We start from the raw sequence: 22,549 nt of genomic DNA, 5'->3' as shown, positions 1-22,549 counted from the left end.
GAAGCAGGCTCCAGGCTCTGAGCTGTCAGCAGAGCCCAATGTGGGGCTTGAACTCATGAACAGTGAGATCATGACCTGAGCTGAAGTCAGATGCTTACCTGACTGAGCCACCCAGGCATCTTCAATTTACAGTAACAATAATCACTTTAACTAGTCTGGCTAAGTATTAGGATAATAATGCTTGCATTCAAGTGCACTTACCTAATAGTTCCAAAACCATGATGCCTGGGAATTTTTAAGACCCAGGAACTTGATACAGGAGAATATTTCTTTCTGTTCCTCTTCCTTCTTATTTTCTTCACCAATTCCTATTAATACTTTTAAAACTTATGTATTTGAAAGGTTTCTGGGAAACCTTTAGTTTTTACACTGCCCATCCCTATCTTTGATTTTGTGGTATATCTTACCAAAGTGAGGATACAGCACTGGTTCCCAAGTGTTGAAACATACTTGCTTTATTATGTCAGCCAGTCTGTGTGTGGGGTCATTACTGCAGTTCTAACTCAACACACATCACAAACCAACACCAAGAAAGGAAGGCAATGCTACATCTAAGTGTTGACCAGCCATGCAGTGGACAGAATACAACCACATCCCACCCCCCCCACGTCACCCTAGCTTTTCCAATGACCCACCAAATCCCATCTGAGTTCAAGTGTCCTTTAACAAGGACAGAAGCTTTAGACTCCAAACTAAACTCAAATGCACAATGTATTTGTTTCTCCCTACCCTTCCCAGTGGCATGATGTTTGGCTTCATATTTGGATACTTGGGAAATGAAGAAACATCTATGAAAAGCATAGTGACTCCCAATCAAACCACGGTTTCTGTTACTCTGGCAAACGACGTGATGGAAGTGGAAGGGAAGAGGGGGCTGGGGGCTCCGTGGAGCACAGAGCTCGCCGCAGGGCCTCGCGGCAGAAACCACATCAGGCTGACCCACGCACGGCGGTTGTAAACTTTAGGGCTCTGGTGCAGACCTGAAGCAAACATCTGGCTCAGAATCGACTCAAATTTTCGAAACGTTTTTAGGCAGCAGGTTCCCACAAACCTGTTCTCTAGTGTCTACTGTTCAACCAGGGACAAACAAGGCCACAGAAATAGAATCATAATGTGCTCCATTTATCGGTGGCTTGGAAAGAAAATGGTTGCAATTCTAGGACGACGCTTATCAAATCAGACTTGCTCATAATCACTTACCTGTTAATGTTAGCTACAGCACAATGGTGGTCAAATATCCGCAGCGAAGTTCAGAAAAGTCTTTTCAAAACAAAAAAAAAATGTATTTTCCATTTGAAAAGACTGGTATAAACTGAGTTTTAGCTGAATATACAACTCAGAAAAAGCTGGCCCTTCTACATTTAGATCTTTGCTTAATAAAAAAACCAACTATCCAATTTATCGACTTCTTTTTTAACTATCACTCTTCAAAATGGAGATTTTAATACATTTAATTTTACTTGCTGAATGTTTTCCCGATCCCAACAAAAATCTGCTTGCAAATACATATTCTCCCTCCATAGACTCCCACCCTAACTAAAATAATAAAATAAAATGAAAGTTGTTTAGGTTCAGAAGTAGATTAAAGCAGCTAATTAGAGTGAACAGACCACTACAGAATTGGGACATTACGAACAGCTTTGTCTCCCTATAGTTAACTGGACCTGGGGATGCCTTTTCCTTTCACTTTATTCCTTCAACACCACAAACACTGGAACACAATCTTTCCTCTCCTGCCTCTTTCCCGTAAGGGCAAAGTACATACCACTAAGTTCGAATCTCCCCTCTCTAAGAAGAAAACCAGGAAGTTGGATTTAAAGTGTTCACTTTGTCCTTGTCCTCTTGGAAGAACTCCTGGTCTTTAAATTGACAGTGCAGCTGTTGACTGAAAATTATACAGAAAGATTAATACATTCTCAAACTAATTTTTTGTTAGGTGAGTTGAGTGTTAAGGGCTTACGAAATACTTATGTCTAGATAAAGGCAATAGCTTTTACATCCATAAGAAATTAACAAAAAATAAGTTGGATGTAGAATAAAAAGCTCATTTTTTTTAACCCAGTACTAAATGACAGGAGTGTCCTGTGATGACCGAATGCTTGGACAATGTAGGGTGGCCGCCATCATTGAGCCAAAATATGATCACATGCTTTGGAGTCAGAGGCTGGCTCCTCAAAGCAAGCCAGCTTTCCCAGGCAGAGACGGGAACAGGATGCTGGCGGCTTCTATCAACACCCAGATGACATGTGAGAAAGGGTAAAATCTGTAGCCATAAATCTTTTAGAAACTAAGTAAATCTGCAATTTACTCATAATTGAAGAAAAATACAGAAGAATAAAACCGTATTGAGGTGCATGGACAAGCAGCTGAACTGGCAGATCTGAATTCTAGTATGAGTTCCTTCTAACAGACCTCAGGCGAGCCCCCACTTGGGTGAGTTGGCTTGGTGGAACCCGATGGTCTCCAGCTGTCTTCCAGTTGTGAAATAGATATTTTAGATGGAAGGAGGGAGGGGATCTACTTCCCTGCAATTATATTTTAATGTCCATCACCTGTTTAGTCTTAACAAACAATTGTTTAAATATGGTTGATATTGAGGCGTACAAATTCTTAGACTTCAGCTTTGATGAAAATCCTCACACCTGTAGCCAAAACCAAGATAAAACCGAATTTAGGTCAGGATATGCCATCCAGGCCAAGCCAGAAAGTAATGTCAATATGACATTTGGAACTTCTAATTCCATAATGCAATCTGATACTGTTAAAGTTAACTTCCTCTTGAGTAGAAAAAATTTTTTAAATCCTTACTAAATAAGTGTAAGAAATTTTTGTGGTTGTTACAAAATCAGGGACTTCAAATTTACTAGTAATTCTCCAATGCATGAAATGATTGTGTGCTATTCATATCTTGATTTGTCAATCTTGATGGTGGTACATATGACCAGTTAAGATTTACAGTGGACGTGTATGAAATCAAATACTGCATCAATAGTTAGGATGACCAATGATGTTAAAAAAAAAAGCTATGGCTGATTTATATAGACATGTTTTGTAATAAGGCCAAAACTGTCAGTGGCCTCCTTCTCACAACGGAGGAACCCATGTGTCACTTGTGGAAGCAAAGGCAGTCTTAGCATTAACTGCAAGGTATGCCCCCCATTACATTCATAACAGCCAATTTATTACACCTTTTCCCAGTGGCTTCGCTACAAAGGTTAAAAAAAATCCATCAATGTGGGGCACCTGGGTGGCTTAGTTAGGCATCCAACTTCTGCTCAGGTCATGATCTCGCAATTTCTAAGTTCAAGCCCTGCATCAGGGCTGTCTGTTGTCAGCACAGCACTCGCTTTGGATTCTCTGTCTCTCTGTCTGCCCCTCCACTGCTTGTGAGCTCTCTTTCTCTCTCAAAAATAAATATTAAAAATAATTAATCAGTGAAACCCAAAGAGATTATAAGAGAATGTTATCTTTTGGAGGTAAGATTTAAGAATGTCAATACAATGTGTGCAAAGTAAAACTTTTCTTTTCCACAAAGAGTTTTCTATTGTACTATAAATAGACCTCATCTCTCTACTTGTCCTTTAAGAACTCCATTTCTGAAGGAGAGTAAGTTATTTCAGGAATTTCTCCTTTGATTAGATAAATATAATGCGACAAGGCCAATTCTGAGGCATTTGTCTCTTAAAAATTGGTTTTCAAGTTTGGTTAATACATTCCTCAGTTTTCACATTGTACAACAGAAACAACATTTTAATAAAACATATAAATTTGGCGAGAGCTCTCGAAAGGCATTTTGTAGCATCCTACACGCTAGATTCCATCACTCAGTTTAATCTTCAGACACCCACTCGTGCCAGAGTCAGCAGAACAGAACATTCTATTGGTCAAAACCGAGGCTCCTGTTTGAAGTACCATCTTTGAGGCCATTTACAAAGTACCAGTTAAGTCCCGCGTGCACTGCTGTCTGTGGCTACCACCGACATAGCCAGGAAGCTTCGGGCCCATTCCGATTTCGGAGATGTGGCAAGTGATGGAGCTGCAGTGAGTGTCCTTGCAGTGTGACCGCCGGCTTCGCAGCGGTAGCTTCCAGGGGGCTGCTGGGCAGCTGTCAGCATTCAGGCAGAACAGGGTGTGACATTCTTCTGCTCACGGGTGTTTACCGAATGGCACACTCCCTCAGGGCTCGCAGTCTGCTGAAAACTTCAACCCTCGCCCTGCCACCGGTGTAGCCTTTATTATAATCTACAGTTAAATCTTTTTTTTAAACCCATTTTGATCTCTTAACAAGAGAGAAAAACACTTATTTCGCCTGTTTGGGTCAAATTAATTTTATTATGCTCCATGATGAATTGCCACCAGTGCAATATCCTATCACTATACATTTCAAAAAAATTCACATACTAAACAAAATTTCAGTTGATAAATGGAAATGAATGATTGAAAAGTCTTTTATGAGTCTCACACACACGATACGTGGCTAGCTGAAATTGTCTATCACATAGCACTTAGATATAAAAAGCCTCATGCTAGTTTGTTCGATGCGAAGGCTGGCAGACGGTCATTTAGCGGCAGGACACACGGGAGGCTTTCCGACACAGCACAGGTGCAGTGCCGCCCACAGTGCCAGGCGCTGAGGACTGGGACATGCAGCCGCACATCTGCAGGGGACGTGGTCCTCATGCCTGGACTGACCTCCACAGCTGCTGGGCTTCACCCAATAGGAATTTAGACTTTGTGCAACAACAATAACAGAAAGCCTTTTTGTTCTTCAAGAAGAATAAACTCTATTACCTTTGGCAAATTTTGTACCCATTTTATGTGTTTAAAATTGTGTTTCCAACTCCAGGAACTGATATCCTTTACTCAGAGCAGCTCCTGATAAATACTTATCGCACCTAAGTTCATTGGAAAACCCTGAATTCCTGGGCCAAAGTTAAGAGAGATCTTAAGTTGGCATTACCTTAAAGACATTTCTAGGATATTTAAAATGTTTTTTTTTAAATAATTTTGTCACAATGATAAAAAATGAAAAATGTTTACTATTACTTGAAAAATAATTACAATGCTCTATTTACCATTTGCACAAATTCCTAACTCTATTGGTTCGTAGTTGTCCAGCCTCATCCCCAACAGACGCAGGGTCACTGAGCTCAAGCCACGGTAGAAATGAGAGTAAGCAGAAAAAGGTTTCCAGCAGCAGAGGGCACTGTTTTTGCAAGAAACAAAAAGTCTAGACTCTCCCCTGTGTTTAAATTACTCTTGCAAGGAAGGTAACATTCTTTGAATAACTTAACTATTTTACTGCACCACTTACTGCTTTCAGCAACAAAACCTTTTAAATTATTTCTTATGATAACTAGATGCAGGATCACTAGAGATTATGTGATAGATAACTGGTTAAAATTCAAGCTGGATCTTGCAGGTCCAGCCTGTCAAGACCATGCCAATACTAGATTTTGGTCGGTACAATTCTAGAGAGCTTAATTTTTAGTTGGATACTGTGATTATAGTAACGAAATACATCTGGAACTACATTCTGCATATGACTCAATGTGAGAAAAATACGTATCTGTATTTAAATCAGATCATTTTTCTACCTAAAATTTAAAATAGGTAGGTATGATAATTAGCACTATAAATATGAAAAAAAAACCACCTTTAGGCGGATTAGTGTACTGTAGAGAGGCAAGGAAACCCTAATTTTAACATATCATTTAGTATACATAACAAATGTGCAGGTTGTAAAGTTTTACTTAATTTTTTTAAAAATCTATCATTCAATTATGTCTTTCAAGAAATTTGACGTTGGGACCACCAATCTTTTAAGAAAAGCATAACCGTTCACCTGACACTTGACAAAAACCTTGAGAAATTATATTTAAAAAAATGTTCAAATAGTGTACTAGGTTGGGCATTACAGTGTTTACCTTTGCCAGCTCGATTACATTTTATGGTTGGTATTTCTGAGTACCTCAATCCATACACGCTACCCAGTAATTCCACATCATTTTCAGAATGTTCTGATTTTATCGTGTACTTAACCAAAACTGAAGTATCCATAATGTATAGCCTCCTTCAGTTTATGTAGACTATTACCCCTAAAATCCAAACCGCAAAAACTTAAATAACCATTGAAGAGTAATACCAAAAATACTTCTAAATTTTTGCCAAAAAGAGCCTGCCCCATTTGCTATAGCATAAAAATAATCTCAGTCAAGTACAGGCGAGCAAGGTCTCCGTAGGCTTCCAGCCTCCGCGTACCACTTCCGCACCGGGACAGGCGATGCTGCCGGAGAGGCGCTCCAGGCTTTCCCGACGAGGGTGTCTGGAGTGGTCTTCCGCAGGGCGTGCTGCTACAAGCCCAGAGCCCGCACCAGTGCAGTGATGTCTAGAGAACGGTGCAACGTGTCAGCTTCAACATTCATGTAGCATGGTGTTCGGAACGAAGGGGCTAAATAAACTAAGGTCTGTATCACTTAAAAAAGAATGTAGTGCTATACTAGATTTTAATAAGAAAATTTAGGTACAGAAAAAGTAGGGTATGAAAATAGTGTTTTCCTTCTGGCATTATAACTAAATTACATTACGGTTTTTGTCAGTCTCACATATAATATTTAAACTCCCTTGTTGATGGAATGACAAATATTCACAAATTAAGTGCATCCTGGTGTAAACTTGCACACAATAACAGGGAGTAGCTTTGTAGAGGATTTTGACAAACCTTTACAGATTAAATGAGGTATTGCACAGATTAATAAAAAAAAGCAAAAAGGCAACAAAAATATACAGCAAATTGGTAGAACATTTACATGATAATTTTACAGAATCCATAGACAGAAAGTAGTGTTTAGTATTTCACCTTAAAAATATATATATAATATATAGATCAGTCTTCCCATTCATCATCGTCCTCAAAATCTTCATCATCATCTTCATCCTCATCTTCATCTAAAAGAAAATCAAGTCAAACAAAACATATGTAAAAATAAAATATTACAGAATTCATGGGTGATTTCTCTAATTATTTAACTGCTGAAACACAAACCAGTCGATTTCTGGAGGAATCTAGTTACGAGGGCAATTTAAAAGGAATCAAATAAAATACACATAAGGAGTATGATGGTCAGCTGAAAAGCAGAACAAGAGTTAAGAAGTAAGTCCCTTAGTATCTAGGTAAGGAATTACAACAGGTGTTTCTTCATGTGTAAACCCTCATTTGGGTTGGCCTCTCTGAATTTTCATTTATCTGAAATCTAAGAAAGGCCCATTTAACTATCTTTAAAGAAAAGTTGTAAAAAAAAAAAAAAATACACCTGGCTGAACAGACTGTTAGGCTAGGTAGGAAACTCACTGACCCTGAGCCACTAAGGAAACAGAGCAGGCAGTCCAAATACACAGCTGCCCCCTCTCCTCTCCTATTCTCTCCTGCACTCAATGACATTGCTCTTTTCTAGGTCACCAATGACCGACCATTGCTGAAACTGAAGCGCGATTCCCTGTTCTCATTTCCTTGACCAATCATACTTTTGACCCACACCCCGACTCCATCTTCCTTCAAACACTTCATGTGGCTCCCAAGATCCTGCACTCTCCAGCCTTCAGAGCCTGCTAGACCTTCTCTTCTCTACTTACACGCACTTCTTCAAGGATCCCGCCCACCTTCATAACTTTAAGTACCAGGCCTATCTCAATGACAAGCAAATTTAATTAACAGTCCAGACCTCCTCCCCCAACTTCAGGCTCATAATCAAATGCCTGCATAACATCTCCATTTGAAGTTTTAGTTAAGCACCTCAAATTTAGTCTTTATAAAGACCAAACTCCTGATCTTTCCTCTCAAATCTGCTCCTCCTAAATCATATCCCACTCCATTAATGAAAATTTCACCGTTTTCATACTCAAGTCAACAATCTTGTGAGTCATCCTTCACGCTTTTCTTTTTTCCAAACTTCACTTCCAATCAATCAGCAAGCTCAATTATTTCCACATTCACAATACACCTAGTATCCAACCCCTGCTCCCTGGTGCTACCAACCTCATTCAAGCCTCTACTATCTCTTACCTGGATCACTGCCATCCCTCTGCTAAGGACCTTCTGGTGACTTCCCATCATATTCACAGCCTCCAAAGCCTTACTACTGAGGGCCTCTTAGACCTCTTGTTAATACTTTACTATTCTTTCCCTCTCCCTTACTCAGCCATACTGACCTCATCATTATTCATCTACCTCAGGGACTTTGCACTTGCTGTTCTTTCTACCTGAATGAACACACTTTCCCCAATTTTCTACATGGTTTATTCCTTGAACTCCTTTTGGTCTTTTCTCAAATGTCACTTGAGATAGGCCTCATCCTATTTCAATTTATATTAACAGTCCAGACCAAAATGAACTTCCCTCCTACAGCTACAAGTCCTTATATCTCCTTTTCCTGATTAATTTTTGTCCTTAGCGCCTATAACCATTTTATATGTATTTTTCTAATTTATTTTGTTTACTGTTGTCTCTCATCAAAATGCATGCTCCATGGAGGCAGGGACTTTCATTGCTTTTAAATTGTTATCCCACAATAAATACCTACAGAATGAAACTAGCCTATTCTATCTTTATAACACAATATTGGAATAATTAGGTCTATTTAAAAAAAACAAATATTAGTAATAGATCTTAGATAGAATTCATGAATTCTCTCCATAAAACAAATTAAAAAATTGAGTCCACAGAGTATAAATAACAGATCCAATTAGAACAAAGATCAGATCCTAGTAGAGCACACAGGGGAAGCTTGTTAGTAACCTCAAGCACTGTATCAGCAAGACTGATTGCTTTCTCCTTTGAAAGTAACATCCATTTATATGGTGGTATACACATGCTTAATAAACGCCTCAGAATAGGGAGAACTAGTTTATTCAAATAAACCTTTTAGAAAATGACAAAAAAAAAAAAAAAAAAGAAGACACAAAAAACTTCAGGATTCTTTAGTAAACCCCAGAAAACCCAATTTCTCAGCCAGGATGCTCACAAATCAGGGAAACGTGAATTTCTCATGTCACAAGAATGTCACAGGAATGTGATCCAGAATCTTAAGCTTTGTTTAGAGGTTTGCCAGGCATCTATTAGCATTCCCAGTATAGGAAATGAAACTGCTACTTTTCTGAAGCTGTTCCTCCAATTTATGCTTAGGGCTATGGTGTGCTGGAATCCATTAAACTTCAGATAGACTAATCACAGAGGCAACAACTTTTAAAAATTTGTCCTAATATCTATAAAAATGTTATTCAATAGCAGGGGAGAAGCTAGCAAAGACTACCATAAATATATTAAAAAACACTGGAACATCAAATATTAAAATGAAATATACATGTGCTCATATAAATCAATAGACCTGAAGAATGAATGGCTTTGCTCCTTTTCTGCATCACTTCCATCAGTGCACCCACAATTCCTGAAGTGGGTGCAGGTGTTGGTGGTGTAGACTCTTGGCCATCAGATACCTTGGAAAAGAAAGGGAGCAAAATTTAGAAATAAATCCTTAGCAAGAAATTTTTGTCTCTAGGAAGTCTTACCTTTTTAGAATCACTTCCTATTTTAAAAAAGAAAAAAAGAAAAAAAAAAAAAGAGCAAACAAACAAGCCCAGGACAGGATTAACTAAGTTAAGAAGAAATAAACTGTGCCTTAAAATAATTATTCAAAATATACTCCTTAATGTATACAGCCATCAACACATTTCCAAATTTAGAATAACAAACCTTTTCCTAAATAGTACTTGCCCTTGAAGTTGGATTACTTCTGTTCACTCTAGAACACAAAGCCTTAGCTGATGAAACTTTATTATCAAGGAACAGCATTTTACATAAAACTAAGGTATATTCAGATTCTTAGAGTTGTTAGGTGAGGATACTTAAGATATCTAAGAGCAAGTGAAGAGACTTCTAATCTTCTAGAAAAACTCAGCTTCACTAACAAGCTATATATCTTTATATACTATATTTATACCTCATATGGTACAAACCTACAAATACATGTAACATACGTATATACATTATTATAAGTCAAAATGAACTTTACTTCTCGTAATATAACTTCTCTTCAAGAAGCTCAGTCAGGTAGCTTTCAAAGTGTACCTACCTCACAACGCAACCACTATCCGTAACTAAAGGACTTCTATCTAGTATAAACTACGTTGGGGGTGGGGAAACAACATCAAGGGGTCTCACTAAAGTCAAGTATCTATATAAAATACTCTGATTCCAAGTCTCACTTAAAAAGAGAAAATACAGGAAATCTATAGAGATTCAGGAAAAAATATATACATAATTTAGAAAGTACTGCTCTAAGTGTACTTTGATTAAAATGAGCTATCATTTATACAAAATAACTAATTTTGTTAATTCTGTCTCTGGACTTACATGACCCATATGAAGGCAGAATATTAGTATACTTAAAAATGAAATCGCACAGCTGTTTTACTTCAATTCTAATCATTTCCCAAAGAAAACCCACTTTATTGGACAAACTTATTTTGGTCTTTACAGCTCTTCTCCTAATACTAGTTGTCTTTCTGGAGACTTCACAGATCTTTTTATTTTAAAAATATTCAAAGTAATTCCTGGGGCGCCTGGGTGGCTCAGTCAGTTAAGCATCTGGCTTTGGCTCAGGTCATGATCTCACAGTTCGTGGGTTCAAGCCCTAAATCAGGTTCTGTGCTGACAGCTCAGAGCCTGAAGCCTGCTTTGGATTCTGTGTCTCCCTCTCTCTCTGACCCTCCCCTGCTCAAACTATCTCTGTCTCTCAAAAAAATTTCTTTTTCTTAAAAAAAAAAAAAAACCCAAAAAACCCGAAAGTAATTTCCCATAAGGCACTGATTCATTCATTAGTATTTAAGTTTTGGGAGACTGGGTAAGAACTACTACTGGTATAGAAGTGCCACAAAATGAAAAAGACAACAGAAACAGTTTCTGAGGTTTGAAGGTCAGCATGAGGCTCTCAAAGAAGTGTAGTAGCAGTTAGAAAAAACAGTTAAGACTCCCTTGAAGCAATTTGAAAATACACAGCAGACAGACTGCAGGAGCACAACACTGACACAAACACATCTGCAAAGGCGCTTACTTGGACAGTGCTATCTGATGTACTATGAGCACAGAATTCGAAATCAGTGTAGGTGAATACTTATACCCTCCCTGCCAACTGAGATCTTATGTTAGTCATAATCATCTCTGAATAAATGATTTACATACATTGTTTAAAGAAACATAGCTGGAGAAATCTCAACCACAGAACAGTTTTCTTAAAAAACGAAGTAAAGCTATAGACTCAGATCACATGCAACATGCCAATGATTCACTGATGTATCCCTCTAGGATATTACTCTGAAATTAACATAAAAAGGTGATTATTTAGGGGAAGAATAGCCTACATATAAAATGGAACATACTTTTCTCTCTAAAAGAAATGTAGAGAATAAAGAGGGTTGGGATGAGATAGGAAGAAGTGATGATGGAGGGGAAAAAAGGACTTAACTCAGTAATATTTTAAATTAAGAGGACAAGGGGTGGGACTAAAAAATGAGAATATAATTCAATTCATTTAAAATAACACCTCATTAGTAACAGCAAATGAGAGAGAGCAATAAAAGTTGATTGTGGGAAAGAAAGGAAATAGAAAAGAGAAACTAAAAGATAAGTTAGGAGTGGCAGAGGCGGGAATGAGTGACACAGAGTCTAAGGTAAAGTCCATTAAAGCCTGCTATTCACGTGGACTGTGGTCATTTTTTTAAATAAATGTTCGGGGTGCCTGGGTGGCTCAGTCGGTTAAGCCTCCAGCTTCGGCTCAGGTCAGATCTCACGTTCGTGGGTTCGAGCCCCCCATCAGGCTCTGTGCTGACAGCTAGCTTGGAGCCTGGAGCCTGCTTCCAGCTCTGTGTCTCCTTCTTTCTCTGACCCTCCCCCTCTCATGCTCTGTCTCCCTCTGTATAAAAAATAAATAAAACATTTAAAAAAATAATAATAAAAATAAATAAATACATAAATGTTTATTTATTTTTGAGAAAGAGTACATGAGAAAATGCGAGTGGGGAGGGGCAGAGAGAAAAGAAAGGGAGACCGAGAATCCAAAGTGGGCTCAGCACTGAGAGCAGAGAGATGACTTGAGCCGAAGTTGGACGCTTACCTGACTGAGCAGCCCAGGCGCCCCTTTGACTCTAATTCCTCCGACTAACAACTATTCAAAATTCTCCAACTGTTCCTGAGAAACCTTTAGTCTAAACTAAATGTGTAAAGGGAGAAGAGACAACTGCTCACAGGCTGATCACATGGCAAGAAAATATCTTGATCCACCTTAAAGATCAGTTTTTTTTACATCTGTGCTGTTTAAATGTTTTCATTCAGTCAGCTGTGTTCCCTGCCATCATTCTCCTCCTAACCACGCTTTGCTGATTTAGAGAGTTACCATAATTCCCTACACCACAAAACTGTTTTCAATTAAAATCTCCTTTCATCTTCATTTACTGCACAGAAAAATCCAGTATTCATCATCTACCTGAAGCCCCAGGATGTTCCTCTTGGAACTGAGACCACATGTGGAAGCTCAGAAGCAGGCTAAATTTAGGCTCTAGAAAAGGGGTCAGCAACTATTGCCCATGGGCCAAATCTAGCCCATCCTGCTTTTGTGGAACTTTTTAAAGTGAAAAATGATTTTTACATTTTTAAATGATTGGAAGAAAATAAAAATATTTGTGACATGTGAAAATGATATGAAATTCAAATTTCCGTGTCCATAAATAAAGCTTTCCAGAACATAATCAAGCCCAGTCAATTAGGCATGGTGTATGCTGCTGCATTTGTGGTACAAGAGCAAAGCCAAGTAGCTGTGACAGAGACCATATGGCCTGCAAGTCTAAACTATTTACCATTTGGTTGATCCTTAAAAAAAAAAACCAGTTTGCCAACCTCTGCTCTAGAAGACTATAAGCTCTCCTCCAATACAGAGGATCCAAAATTCTCTACCAACACTATCCAAAATTCTATGAGAAAACTTTCAAGTTTCTGCAAAGTTGGGTTCTCTACTAATCTAAGTTCTAGAGTACAGGAACTTTAGAATATCGTTTAGTTTTCATAAAGTTAATGGTATAAACTTACCAAGATGGTTATAATTGGTTACAAGTAGCGATTCTCCGCAGTTTAAAGATTTATCTTTAAATTCAAATAAATTTTATTCAGAAGTGAGGTCTAGAACACAGCAAACATACTATATATAATGCTCCACTTACATGAAGTTCTAAGAACAGGCAAAACTAATCTACAGTGATAGAGATCAGATTAGTGATTTATTTTTTTGAGAGGGAGACAAACTGCAAAGAGGCATGAAGGAAAATAAAATAAAGATTTTCCAAGTTGTCTCATAAATTTCTTTAAAATTCGTTAGGGCAGATCGTCTAAACTTAAAAGGACAGATTACTTACAGATTTCAGCTGAATACCCTGTCGTATCTGGTCTAAAAGTGCATCCCTTCCGGAGCAGGACACTGGTCGACTGTTCTGTTCCACCTTTTTTAGCTGAGCGCCCTCCCTAATTTGATCTAGAAGAGCCGCTTTGTTTCCTGCAGGAGGTGGAACTTGATGGTCCCCGTCAGAAGGGAGGCCGGGCGGAGGCGGAGGCCCCGGTGGAGGCGGGGGTGGAGGTGGCGGGGGCGGTGCCGCTGACCCGGCCAAGGACAGAGGTGGAGGTGGCGGTGGAGGCCCCGACGGTGCTGAGGAGGGAAGGGCTGGAGGCGGAGGAGGGTACATCCTATTTGGTGGCGGTGGAGGGGCTCCCACACCCGGCCTGGACGGAGGCGGGGGTGGAGGTGCCGCTGTGGGAGCTCTAGAAGGTGGTGGAGGAGGAGCGCCTCTGCCCCTGGCGGGAGGGGGCGGCGGGCCGGCGCTGTGTGGGGGTGGGGGAGGAGGAGGCGGCCCTCCCCTAGACGGCGGCGGCGGTGGTGGTGCTGAAATGAAAACAGAAAAAAGAGAGCGTGCTTTTCTCCCCCCACAAACGTCACACTTAAGATAAACTTAATTCAACACATATTAAAAAAAAAACGATACGAGAAAAAAAGGCCTCATCCTTGTATTTTACTTTACAAGGACATGTGAGCGCAGATGACATCTTATAATTCTACTTGGGAAAACTCATCAAGATCATCTTCCTGTTGTGTCTTGAAAAATAATTAGCTTAAACTGTAGAATCTAGTTTTGAGGAATCAGCACCACATGTGAGGTTAAGGGAATAAACGCTTCCTTATAAAATAACAAAAACATCACAAAATTAAATGCTTTGGTCAATTAGCATTATTTAACATTTTAATAAAAACTAATGGATACTTTCTCTCTTTAAAGAATTAAGTTTAGTTATTTTATAAAATTAATTTACATTCAGAATAGAATGACTGTTGCCTAACCTATCAGAATTTATTAAAGTTAATCTGCGCTAAACCCAAATTGAATACTTTTCCTTTTAAAATTTAAAATTTGGTCACCTTACATTTATATGTTCTATATTTTCTAAAAATGTATATATAATGTAATATACTATAATATATAATGATATATAGAATATTCTATGTTTCTAGAAGCTGGTCAATAATTCTAGTAATGCAGTTCAGGGAGGCTGGTTGCTCAGGCGAAATGTTCACTACTTAATCAGGAGACACAACCAACTATTAATAAATTGAGAATTTCTACATGGAAAAACTGGACTAAAATTATTAATAAAATATTAACCTTCTAGTATTAATAATATTGACATTCTTATTCTACTTCAATAAAATGTAAGATATAATAAGGAAAGAAATTCAAAGTACACATTTATTACAGTTTTGGAGGTATTATTTTACTAACAGTAAATACAAACTTATATAATAATCAACTTTATTATTTCTCCATTCAAAGACTGAAGAGAAAAATAAACTATTTTTAGGAGTAGAGAAATCCTAGAATTCAAAAAAATTATTTGTGTTTACTGATATAAATTCTATTATTGGTGGGCAGTTCTACAATCTTACAAAATACAAATACTGATATTAATTACAAATAACAAGCATCTTTAGATGTTCAATAATACAGTGATATGGGGGGGCACTCATTTCAAAGGAAATAAAATGGTATCTTCTAAATTAACTTGGGACAATCATGGGAAATATGCTAGCAAATACAAACATTAAACATGCAGAAAGACCAAAACTCACTGTAACTGAGTAATACAACACTGTGTCCCTGTATACAAACTTTTACAAGTGGACATAATGTATGGCTGCAAACAGAAGATGTAGGCCATCACAGAGGGGAATTCCTATGATTTACATTCAAGGCACACTGGAGGTCTGAGTGTTGCAGCTAAGTTTCGTTCAATTTTCTCACTGGATCCAAAGTGAGGACACTTACACGAAACTTGCTAAAAGCAACTCTTTTTCTAACATATTTTGTAATAAAAGAACAAAACAAGGTAGATATGACATGTATACATTCTGTGTACTCTCTGAGAGTACATCAAACCCTTCAAGCAATTTTAATCAGGCTAAGGTTTATATTTCAAATAGTTATGATTTACTTGTTCATTAATCAAAAGGAAAATACCTACCCCATTCTACTTTAAAAAGTATTAGTAAATCATTTCTCATGGTTATTTTGAGAACTCTGGATCCACAATCTTTTATATGTAAAATGATGTATTTCTTCAATAGAGGGAATAAAAGTTCTCTCAAACTTGCAGTAAGTACATTTATTGGAATAATTTAGAGTCCAGCTATTACTTATTTAATAGACATTGAATCAGTGCCTAGGAAAAGGGAAGCCTGAATTGATTGGAGTAAATTATTAGCTGGGAACAGCACAAGTTCAGCATCTCCACTGTCGTGAAAAGTGATTGGAAATGTCTCTATATTTTTGTGAGGAAAACATCCATTACCAACTATCTTTTATAGTCTGTATTTTTTCTACATAAAAAGGTAAGTACACAAAAGGCATGCCATTTCCCAATGTAAAAATATGAATTAAAAGAGGAGAGGAAAGGACAGATGGCACAATGAGTTAGGTTTAGGTGCATAAAAATGTCTAAGCAGACATCATGCACCACCATGAGAAAATCTGATGGCCTACAGACTTGCAACTCTTAAAAGTCACCACAAACACCAAAATCAGAAGGGCAATAGTACTTAGATTTCTAAAAAATAAATGAAGTGAAACGTATGAAACAAAAGTTATGACAAATAAAACTGTTCTCACCATCAAAGTTGAGTTAAAAAGGAAGAAAGACTAACACGGAAAAAAAAATCTTGCCTTGATGGTAATACTACAAAAAAGCTCACATACTTAAAAATGATTATTATTGCAGATTAACAATAAGAATAATAGATAACTAATTTTCCAGATATGTGATATTTATAGGAATTGTAAGCAATAATTATAAAATATAACTAATGTTTAAAAGAAATACAGTATTAACTAAAATTCAGGAAGCATTCAAGAACTTCTCTCATGCACTCTCACCAAAGAAAAGTAAGTAGAAAAATGCTATCTATTCAATACAAATTTAAACAACTCTGAGTAGGCACATATAGAACTGTGTATGTGTGTTTATGTTTGGCACCTCCTCGACTCAATGTCAAAACCTAAGTATATTTCTTATTGGTGACTGAAATGGTGCTAAGTGTAAAGAGCAACCACTAGGAATGAGTATAATAAGCAACAACAAAAACAACAATGGTACTGTGGTAAAAAGTGTTTTTAAAAAATCCACAGAATTTCATTAGAATTATCTAAAGTATAGATGAAATATGAGCTCTGACTCATACAGAATTTTTTTTTTTTTTTTTTTACTTTAGCATCTATGTGCCCAAAACACTGGTTTGAGTGGAAGGCAAAAACCTCACTGGATGTTAGACTGGGAAGCAGGATAAATGAACTCTCGCTTCTTTGAAAATAAACATATCACAGAATGCAAAATTTAGAGCACTGGGTCAAATAACACACCACATATATACCACTGCATTGTGGTGGACCCACACAGCAGATTATTATGAGTTAATGGCCTTTAAACAATTGCACAGACACACAATGCTGACATAAAATACACTGGAAATCACAACTTTACTTTTTATAAACCTATTAAATAATTTTATAAAATAAGTTTCAAGATATTTGATTCAGTATGTTTTACAAAATATATTTCAAGACCACTTCATAAATTTCTCCTCTTAATTTTTTTATGCTTCTGAACACATTATCTTCTATAAAATCATTCTTTGATGTCTAAAAGGTTCCATACTGGAGGTTAGGTTCTTAAGTATGACAAGAATTTAACTTTGTTCCCAAAGCATGTTTTTATTATTTTAATGTTTATTTTTATTTTTGAGAGAGAAAGAGAGAGAGAGAGAAGGAGGGTGGGACAGAGCATGAGCAGGGGAGGGGGCAGAGAGCAAGGGAGACAGAATATGAAGCAGGCTCCATGCTCCAAGCTGTCAACACGGAGCCTGACGCAGGGCTTGAACACACGAACCGGGAGATCATGACCTGAGCCAAAGTTGGACACTTACTGACTAAGCCACCCAGGCGGCCCACCCAAAATATGTTTTTTTAAATGTCTGTGTATGTCTTTGGTTTTAGGTAATTCAATTAAGGAAAGATCTTGCCTAATTTGATGCTTTAAAAGCAGCTAAAATAACAAGCACTCATAATAAAGTTTAAAAAACAAATCAGGGGTGGGGGGGCAGGGAAAATGGGATATGGCCATTGGGAAGGGCACTTGTTGGGATGAGCCCTGGGTGTTGTATGTAAGTGATGAATCATGGGAATCTACAGTATAGCCAAGACTATACTGTATACACTGTATGTTAGCTAACTTGACAATAAATTACTTAAAATAAATAAATATTGATATTTAAAACTTAAAAAACAACAGCAACAAATCCAATCAAGTTAATATAGACAACTTAGTCACAGGTATTCAGGTGTGAGGGCACATGTATGGCTGGACCAGTAAATGTCAAGAGTTATTTATAAACTTATAAACTCAGAGAGCTCAGAGGGATGCCGAGCCAAATTTGGTATGTGATAACCATGGAAAAAAGAGAGTCAGGAAACACTACCAGTAAATGTGATTTACTCTGGGAGCATTTAAAAACAACAATGTTGCTATGCCCAAGATGCCTTTATTAAAAATCCATAGAATCTGGAAATTTAATTTTTTCAAAAACTAAGACAAATTAGCATCATACTAATCTTAGTGAAACTAACATTGTATTTCCATAATAGCAATTTCTGCCTGTATATCTGTTTACATATCTGTTTCCACCCTAGGCTAATAGATTTCTGAGTGCAGAAACCTTTTATTTAATAAAGATCTAAATATCCTGAGTGGAAATGAGTCTGACATAATGTTTAGTGAATATATATGAATGAATGAAAGATTGAATGAACATCAGTACTGAAAAAGATACAAGTAACTCAAATACCTAATTTAAAATGACATTGAAATTCCTCAAAATAATACTCTGATTAAATGGAGCTTTTGCTCCGTACACAAAAGCTAGATCGAAGAAAAGTAATCTCAAATGAGTAAGGTGGCAAAGAGATGATTGTCATATTGGAAAATTCAGTTACTGAATTTACACTTTATTGTACTATTAACATACAACTAAAACACAAGGTACTTTAAATATCAGATCTTAAAAGGATGCAAATTAGTATACTCAAAGTACTAAGTAAGTTTTATACGTTACCAAGAAAAATTGTTTGTATTTCAAAATAAATAGATTTTTATTATTTATATTCTTAAAAATGCCTATATATTACTGATTAAACAATATTATTTTTAAATTACTACTTCTGAGTTATAATAAAAACTTTAATGGTGCTAAGATTCATTAAATATTAGGCAATTATAAATTTTTAGTCTGAGATAGAATAGCCAGAAGATTTTGTATGTATATTCATGAATTTAATATATGACTTTTTAGTAAGAAAAACCTTACCAAATGTTTTACTTATATCAAAATAATGTAAAATAATACCAGGTCGAAGTAATTATCTATAAATTCAAATATTCTGTTTACAGAAGGTTTGCAAGAATGTGTATAGCTGTCTTCCATGAAACTGACCTCAAAATAGTCAAAAGAAAAAAAAAAAGATTACAATGCTTAAACTGAAAAAATTACCTTGCCTTCGTAGTTCATTTTTAACAGCTTCTACACCTCCTGTTTTTTCAATGAAGTCATATATAACTTTTGATGTTTCTCGGTCTTTAAGTTGTGCCTCTGAGATTCCACACATATCAAAAAGATTCTTCAGTTCTGGATCCAAATTATTCAGCTAAAACCAATAAAGTAACTAGCTGTTAAATCTATCCCAATTTTTAAAAATAAGCATGATCAAATTTAATCCTCATCTTTGCCTTTTATGAAATTAAGTTGAAAAACTTTTAATATGGTTATTTATATTCCAACTTTCTTATTTAAATAAAACAGAAAAGAACAAAGAATACATTTTTATTTTATTTCTTTTTTGTTCCTTCCTTCAAAAAGAGGGCACTCATTTAGAGTTTTACTAACCCATTTGTGATTCAAACATTTCCAGCGTGCACCTATCCTAAATAGATTTAGATAAAATCACAAATAAACAGAAAAAGTAAATCAATTTGAAAATCTGAGGACAAGGAACCTCCTTATAACCTCAGCACCCTGGATGGCACCCAAACACAAAGAAACAGTCAATAAATGTTGTGGAGTTAACATTGTACTTATAACAAAAATAACCAGAAGGATTATAAATAATGATGATATTGCCAAAAAGAATAGAATGAAAAGACTTAGATAATTTAACAACTGGATAATTCAGAAATGGATTGTAGTACTTTCTAGTAATTTGGCATACACTCCCCAAAAATGATCAGCTAGCAGAAATAATTTTCTTCTCTTGCTGTCAACAAGACATCACAGTGTGTAAACCCAAGGAGTACAAAACCTTTGTCATTAGAGACATCGCCATAAATGATACAAGAATATGAAGATTTCAAACCTCAACAGTGTATGTACATAAACATATTCAAATAAGTGCCAGAATTTAAAAAATGAATAATAATAAATATCTACACACAGGCCATGGCATTCCCACTAATTTAGAGTAATAATGTTTATGACTTGCAAAGACACTTACATCAAAGCCAGTATTTGGATCCCAACCAACGTGTCCAATGTGCCTGAAGAAGTAGACAAAAGTAAAAAATAGAAAATGTATAAAGAGCATTTAAAACGTCAAACACATGAAATCCAATCCACCCAATGAATGTTGGCCCTGAACTAATCGTTCTCACAGACACAACCATATTCAGGGGAAAAAGCGTATGATTCCTGCCCTGGTTCTGCTACTAACGGAGTCTTAACACTTTGACACAGTCTTTCTAAACATTCATTTCTTCAACTGCCAAACTGTCATAAGAATACAGGCATTTTATGGGGCACTTGGGTGGCTCAGTCAGTCGAGTGTCCAACTTCATTTTGGCTCAGGTCATAATCCCAGGTTGTGGGATCAAGCCCCGCATCGGCTCTGTAATGAGCATGGAGAGTGCTTAGTGTTCTCTCTCTCTCTTCCTCTGGCCCCCCTCCCTAGCTCGAGCTCTCTCAAAAAAAAGAAAAACAAAACCAAAAAACACCCCAGAATTATATATATCATAAAATAAGAGTTTTGTAATGAGTTGATGAAATGATGACTATGAAAATGCTTAAAATACATCAAAAATAGCAGAAGTTTGATGCCTACTATAGACTACATATTTGTGTCCCCTAAAAATTCCTGTGTTGAAACCTAATTCCTAATGTGATGGTATGTGGAGGTGAGGATTTTAGGAGGGGATTAGGTTTTGAAGGTGGATTCTTCAAGAGTAGGATTAATGTCCTTAGAAGCAAGGCCCCGGCACGCTTCCTGGCCCTCTCCCAAAATGTGAGGAAGACAGCTCGAAGACAGCGCTCTATGAACCAGGAAGAGGAACGTCACCACACACTATGTTTTGCTTGCCTCTTCCCAGTCTCCAGAGCTGTGAGAAATAAATTTGCTGTTTATAAGCTACTCAGTCTACAGTATTCTTTTATAGCAGCCCAAATGGACTGAGACAGTGCCTCTAGGCAATTTCCAAATACCATTTATAGAAAAAAAGTGAGAAATCATTACGTCCAGCAATTATTTAAGAAACAACTTCATCTAATTTTTCTTTACTGATTGGTAGAAAAGTAAATCAACCATTAAGATTCACAGAAAGTCTACTGAGCCTTAAACAACAACAACAACAACAACAACAACAACAAAATCAACCGCTAAACAGGTATGCAAATAATAAATGTAAGGTTCCTTCCCAATAAGAAAACAAAATTTTTAAACAAGTTAAAAATCAAGAGCAGTAAAGAGTAAATCAAAAGATAAGAAAAACAAAAGACCCTCTTACTGGAAATTGCTTGGTGTTCCAATATCTGCCTTGGTTAATCTCTTCTTTTTTGCTTTTCCTTTTTTCTTTTCTTTGGTATGGGAGATGTTGTTGACTTGTGGACCATAAAATCTATTGGTTGTGATTTCTGGATTTTTAATGTCAACGGTTGCCATGGGTAGATTAGGACCTGCAAAACAATATGAAAGGAATGACTTAAGGTAACCATTATTGCAATCATTATTCATAATTTGAATATCTTTCTTTGAAGTCGGACCACTTAACATATATTACTTAAAATTTAAACTTGTATGTTAGTTTTTTATAAGTAATAAAGTACTGCCTAAATTTCAAAAGCCTATAATAAATTCCTTAACATGTTAGCATAGATGTTATTTGAAAGCAAACTTTATTTTTATAATATTAAATCTCATGGGAAATACAAATTTTCAATAAGAATTTATACTTTATTGGTCTAATCCCTGAAATTTGGACAATAGCCTGATACACATCACATTACTCCTGGGTAAAGTCATACATATCACATAACAAAAATAATAAAAATTTTTCAAAAAGTATATATTTTGTTTTAAATCTGACAAAGAAATCTAGTCTTACTTCTTTGATTCACCTTTATTAGCCCATGGAGGAACAGAGTAGTTATACAATTATTAATATTTTTTTCCAAAACTATCATATTTAAGTACTGTAATATTTTCCCTATCACACATACACTTTGACTACCAGAAGTACAGGGCTCAAAAACAAGATGGAAAAATTCTCAGAACACTCATCTTCCACAAGAATTAATAGTAAAAATATCTCAGGCATCTTCAGATATTATTAACAGCATCTTTAGGAGTGACACTAAATATAGCATACAAAACCTATTTTATTATTCATGAAAATATTCTTGGCCTTAAAAGCATGAAAGTCTAAATAAAATGTATTTAATTTAAAACTCCTTATATATTTAACTAAAGAGCTTCACATATTCCTTAGAGAGTCCATTTTAATATATGATTCTCTAACAAAACCACTTCTCAGACTTAATTCCTCTGAGATGAGTACAGTAATGACAACTTTCAAAATGCTGTCTAAAAATAT

The 22,549-nt window shown here is 36.4% G+C and overlaps 1 protein-coding gene across 1 annotated transcript in view; it reads right to left on the bottom strand.

Moving 5' to 3' along the window:
* Positions 1–3,732: 3,732 nt before the first annotated feature.
* WASL (WASP like actin nucleation promoting factor) overlaps positions 3,733–22,549 on the bottom strand; it is a 61,795-nt gene continuing 42,978 nt past the window's right edge. The window contains exons 6-11 of the mRNA XM_029924061.1: positions 21,464–21,632; positions 20,182–20,224; positions 19,185–19,338; positions 13,459–13,979; positions 9,384–9,492; positions 3,733–6,948 (exon numbers count right to left, since the gene is read on the bottom strand). Of these exons, the coding sequence (XP_029779921.1) occupies positions 6,887–6,948; positions 9,384–9,492; positions 13,459–13,979; positions 19,185–19,338; positions 20,182–20,224; positions 21,464–21,632 (1,058 nt within the window). The 3' untranslated portion in view covers positions 3,733–6,886. The remainder of the gene's footprint in view (positions 6,949–9,383; positions 9,493–13,458; positions 13,980–19,184; positions 19,339–20,181; positions 20,225–21,463; positions 21,633–22,549) is intronic.

This window comes from Suricata suricatta, chromosome 2, assembly GCF_006229205.1.
Source record: "Suricata suricatta isolate VVHF042 chromosome 2, meerkat_22Aug2017_6uvM2_HiC, whole genome shotgun sequence".
In the NCBI taxonomy this organism is placed as follows: Eukaryota; Metazoa; Chordata; class Mammalia; order Carnivora; family Herpestidae; genus Suricata; species Suricata suricatta.
This window is presented reverse-complemented; position numbering and strand designations above follow the sequence as displayed.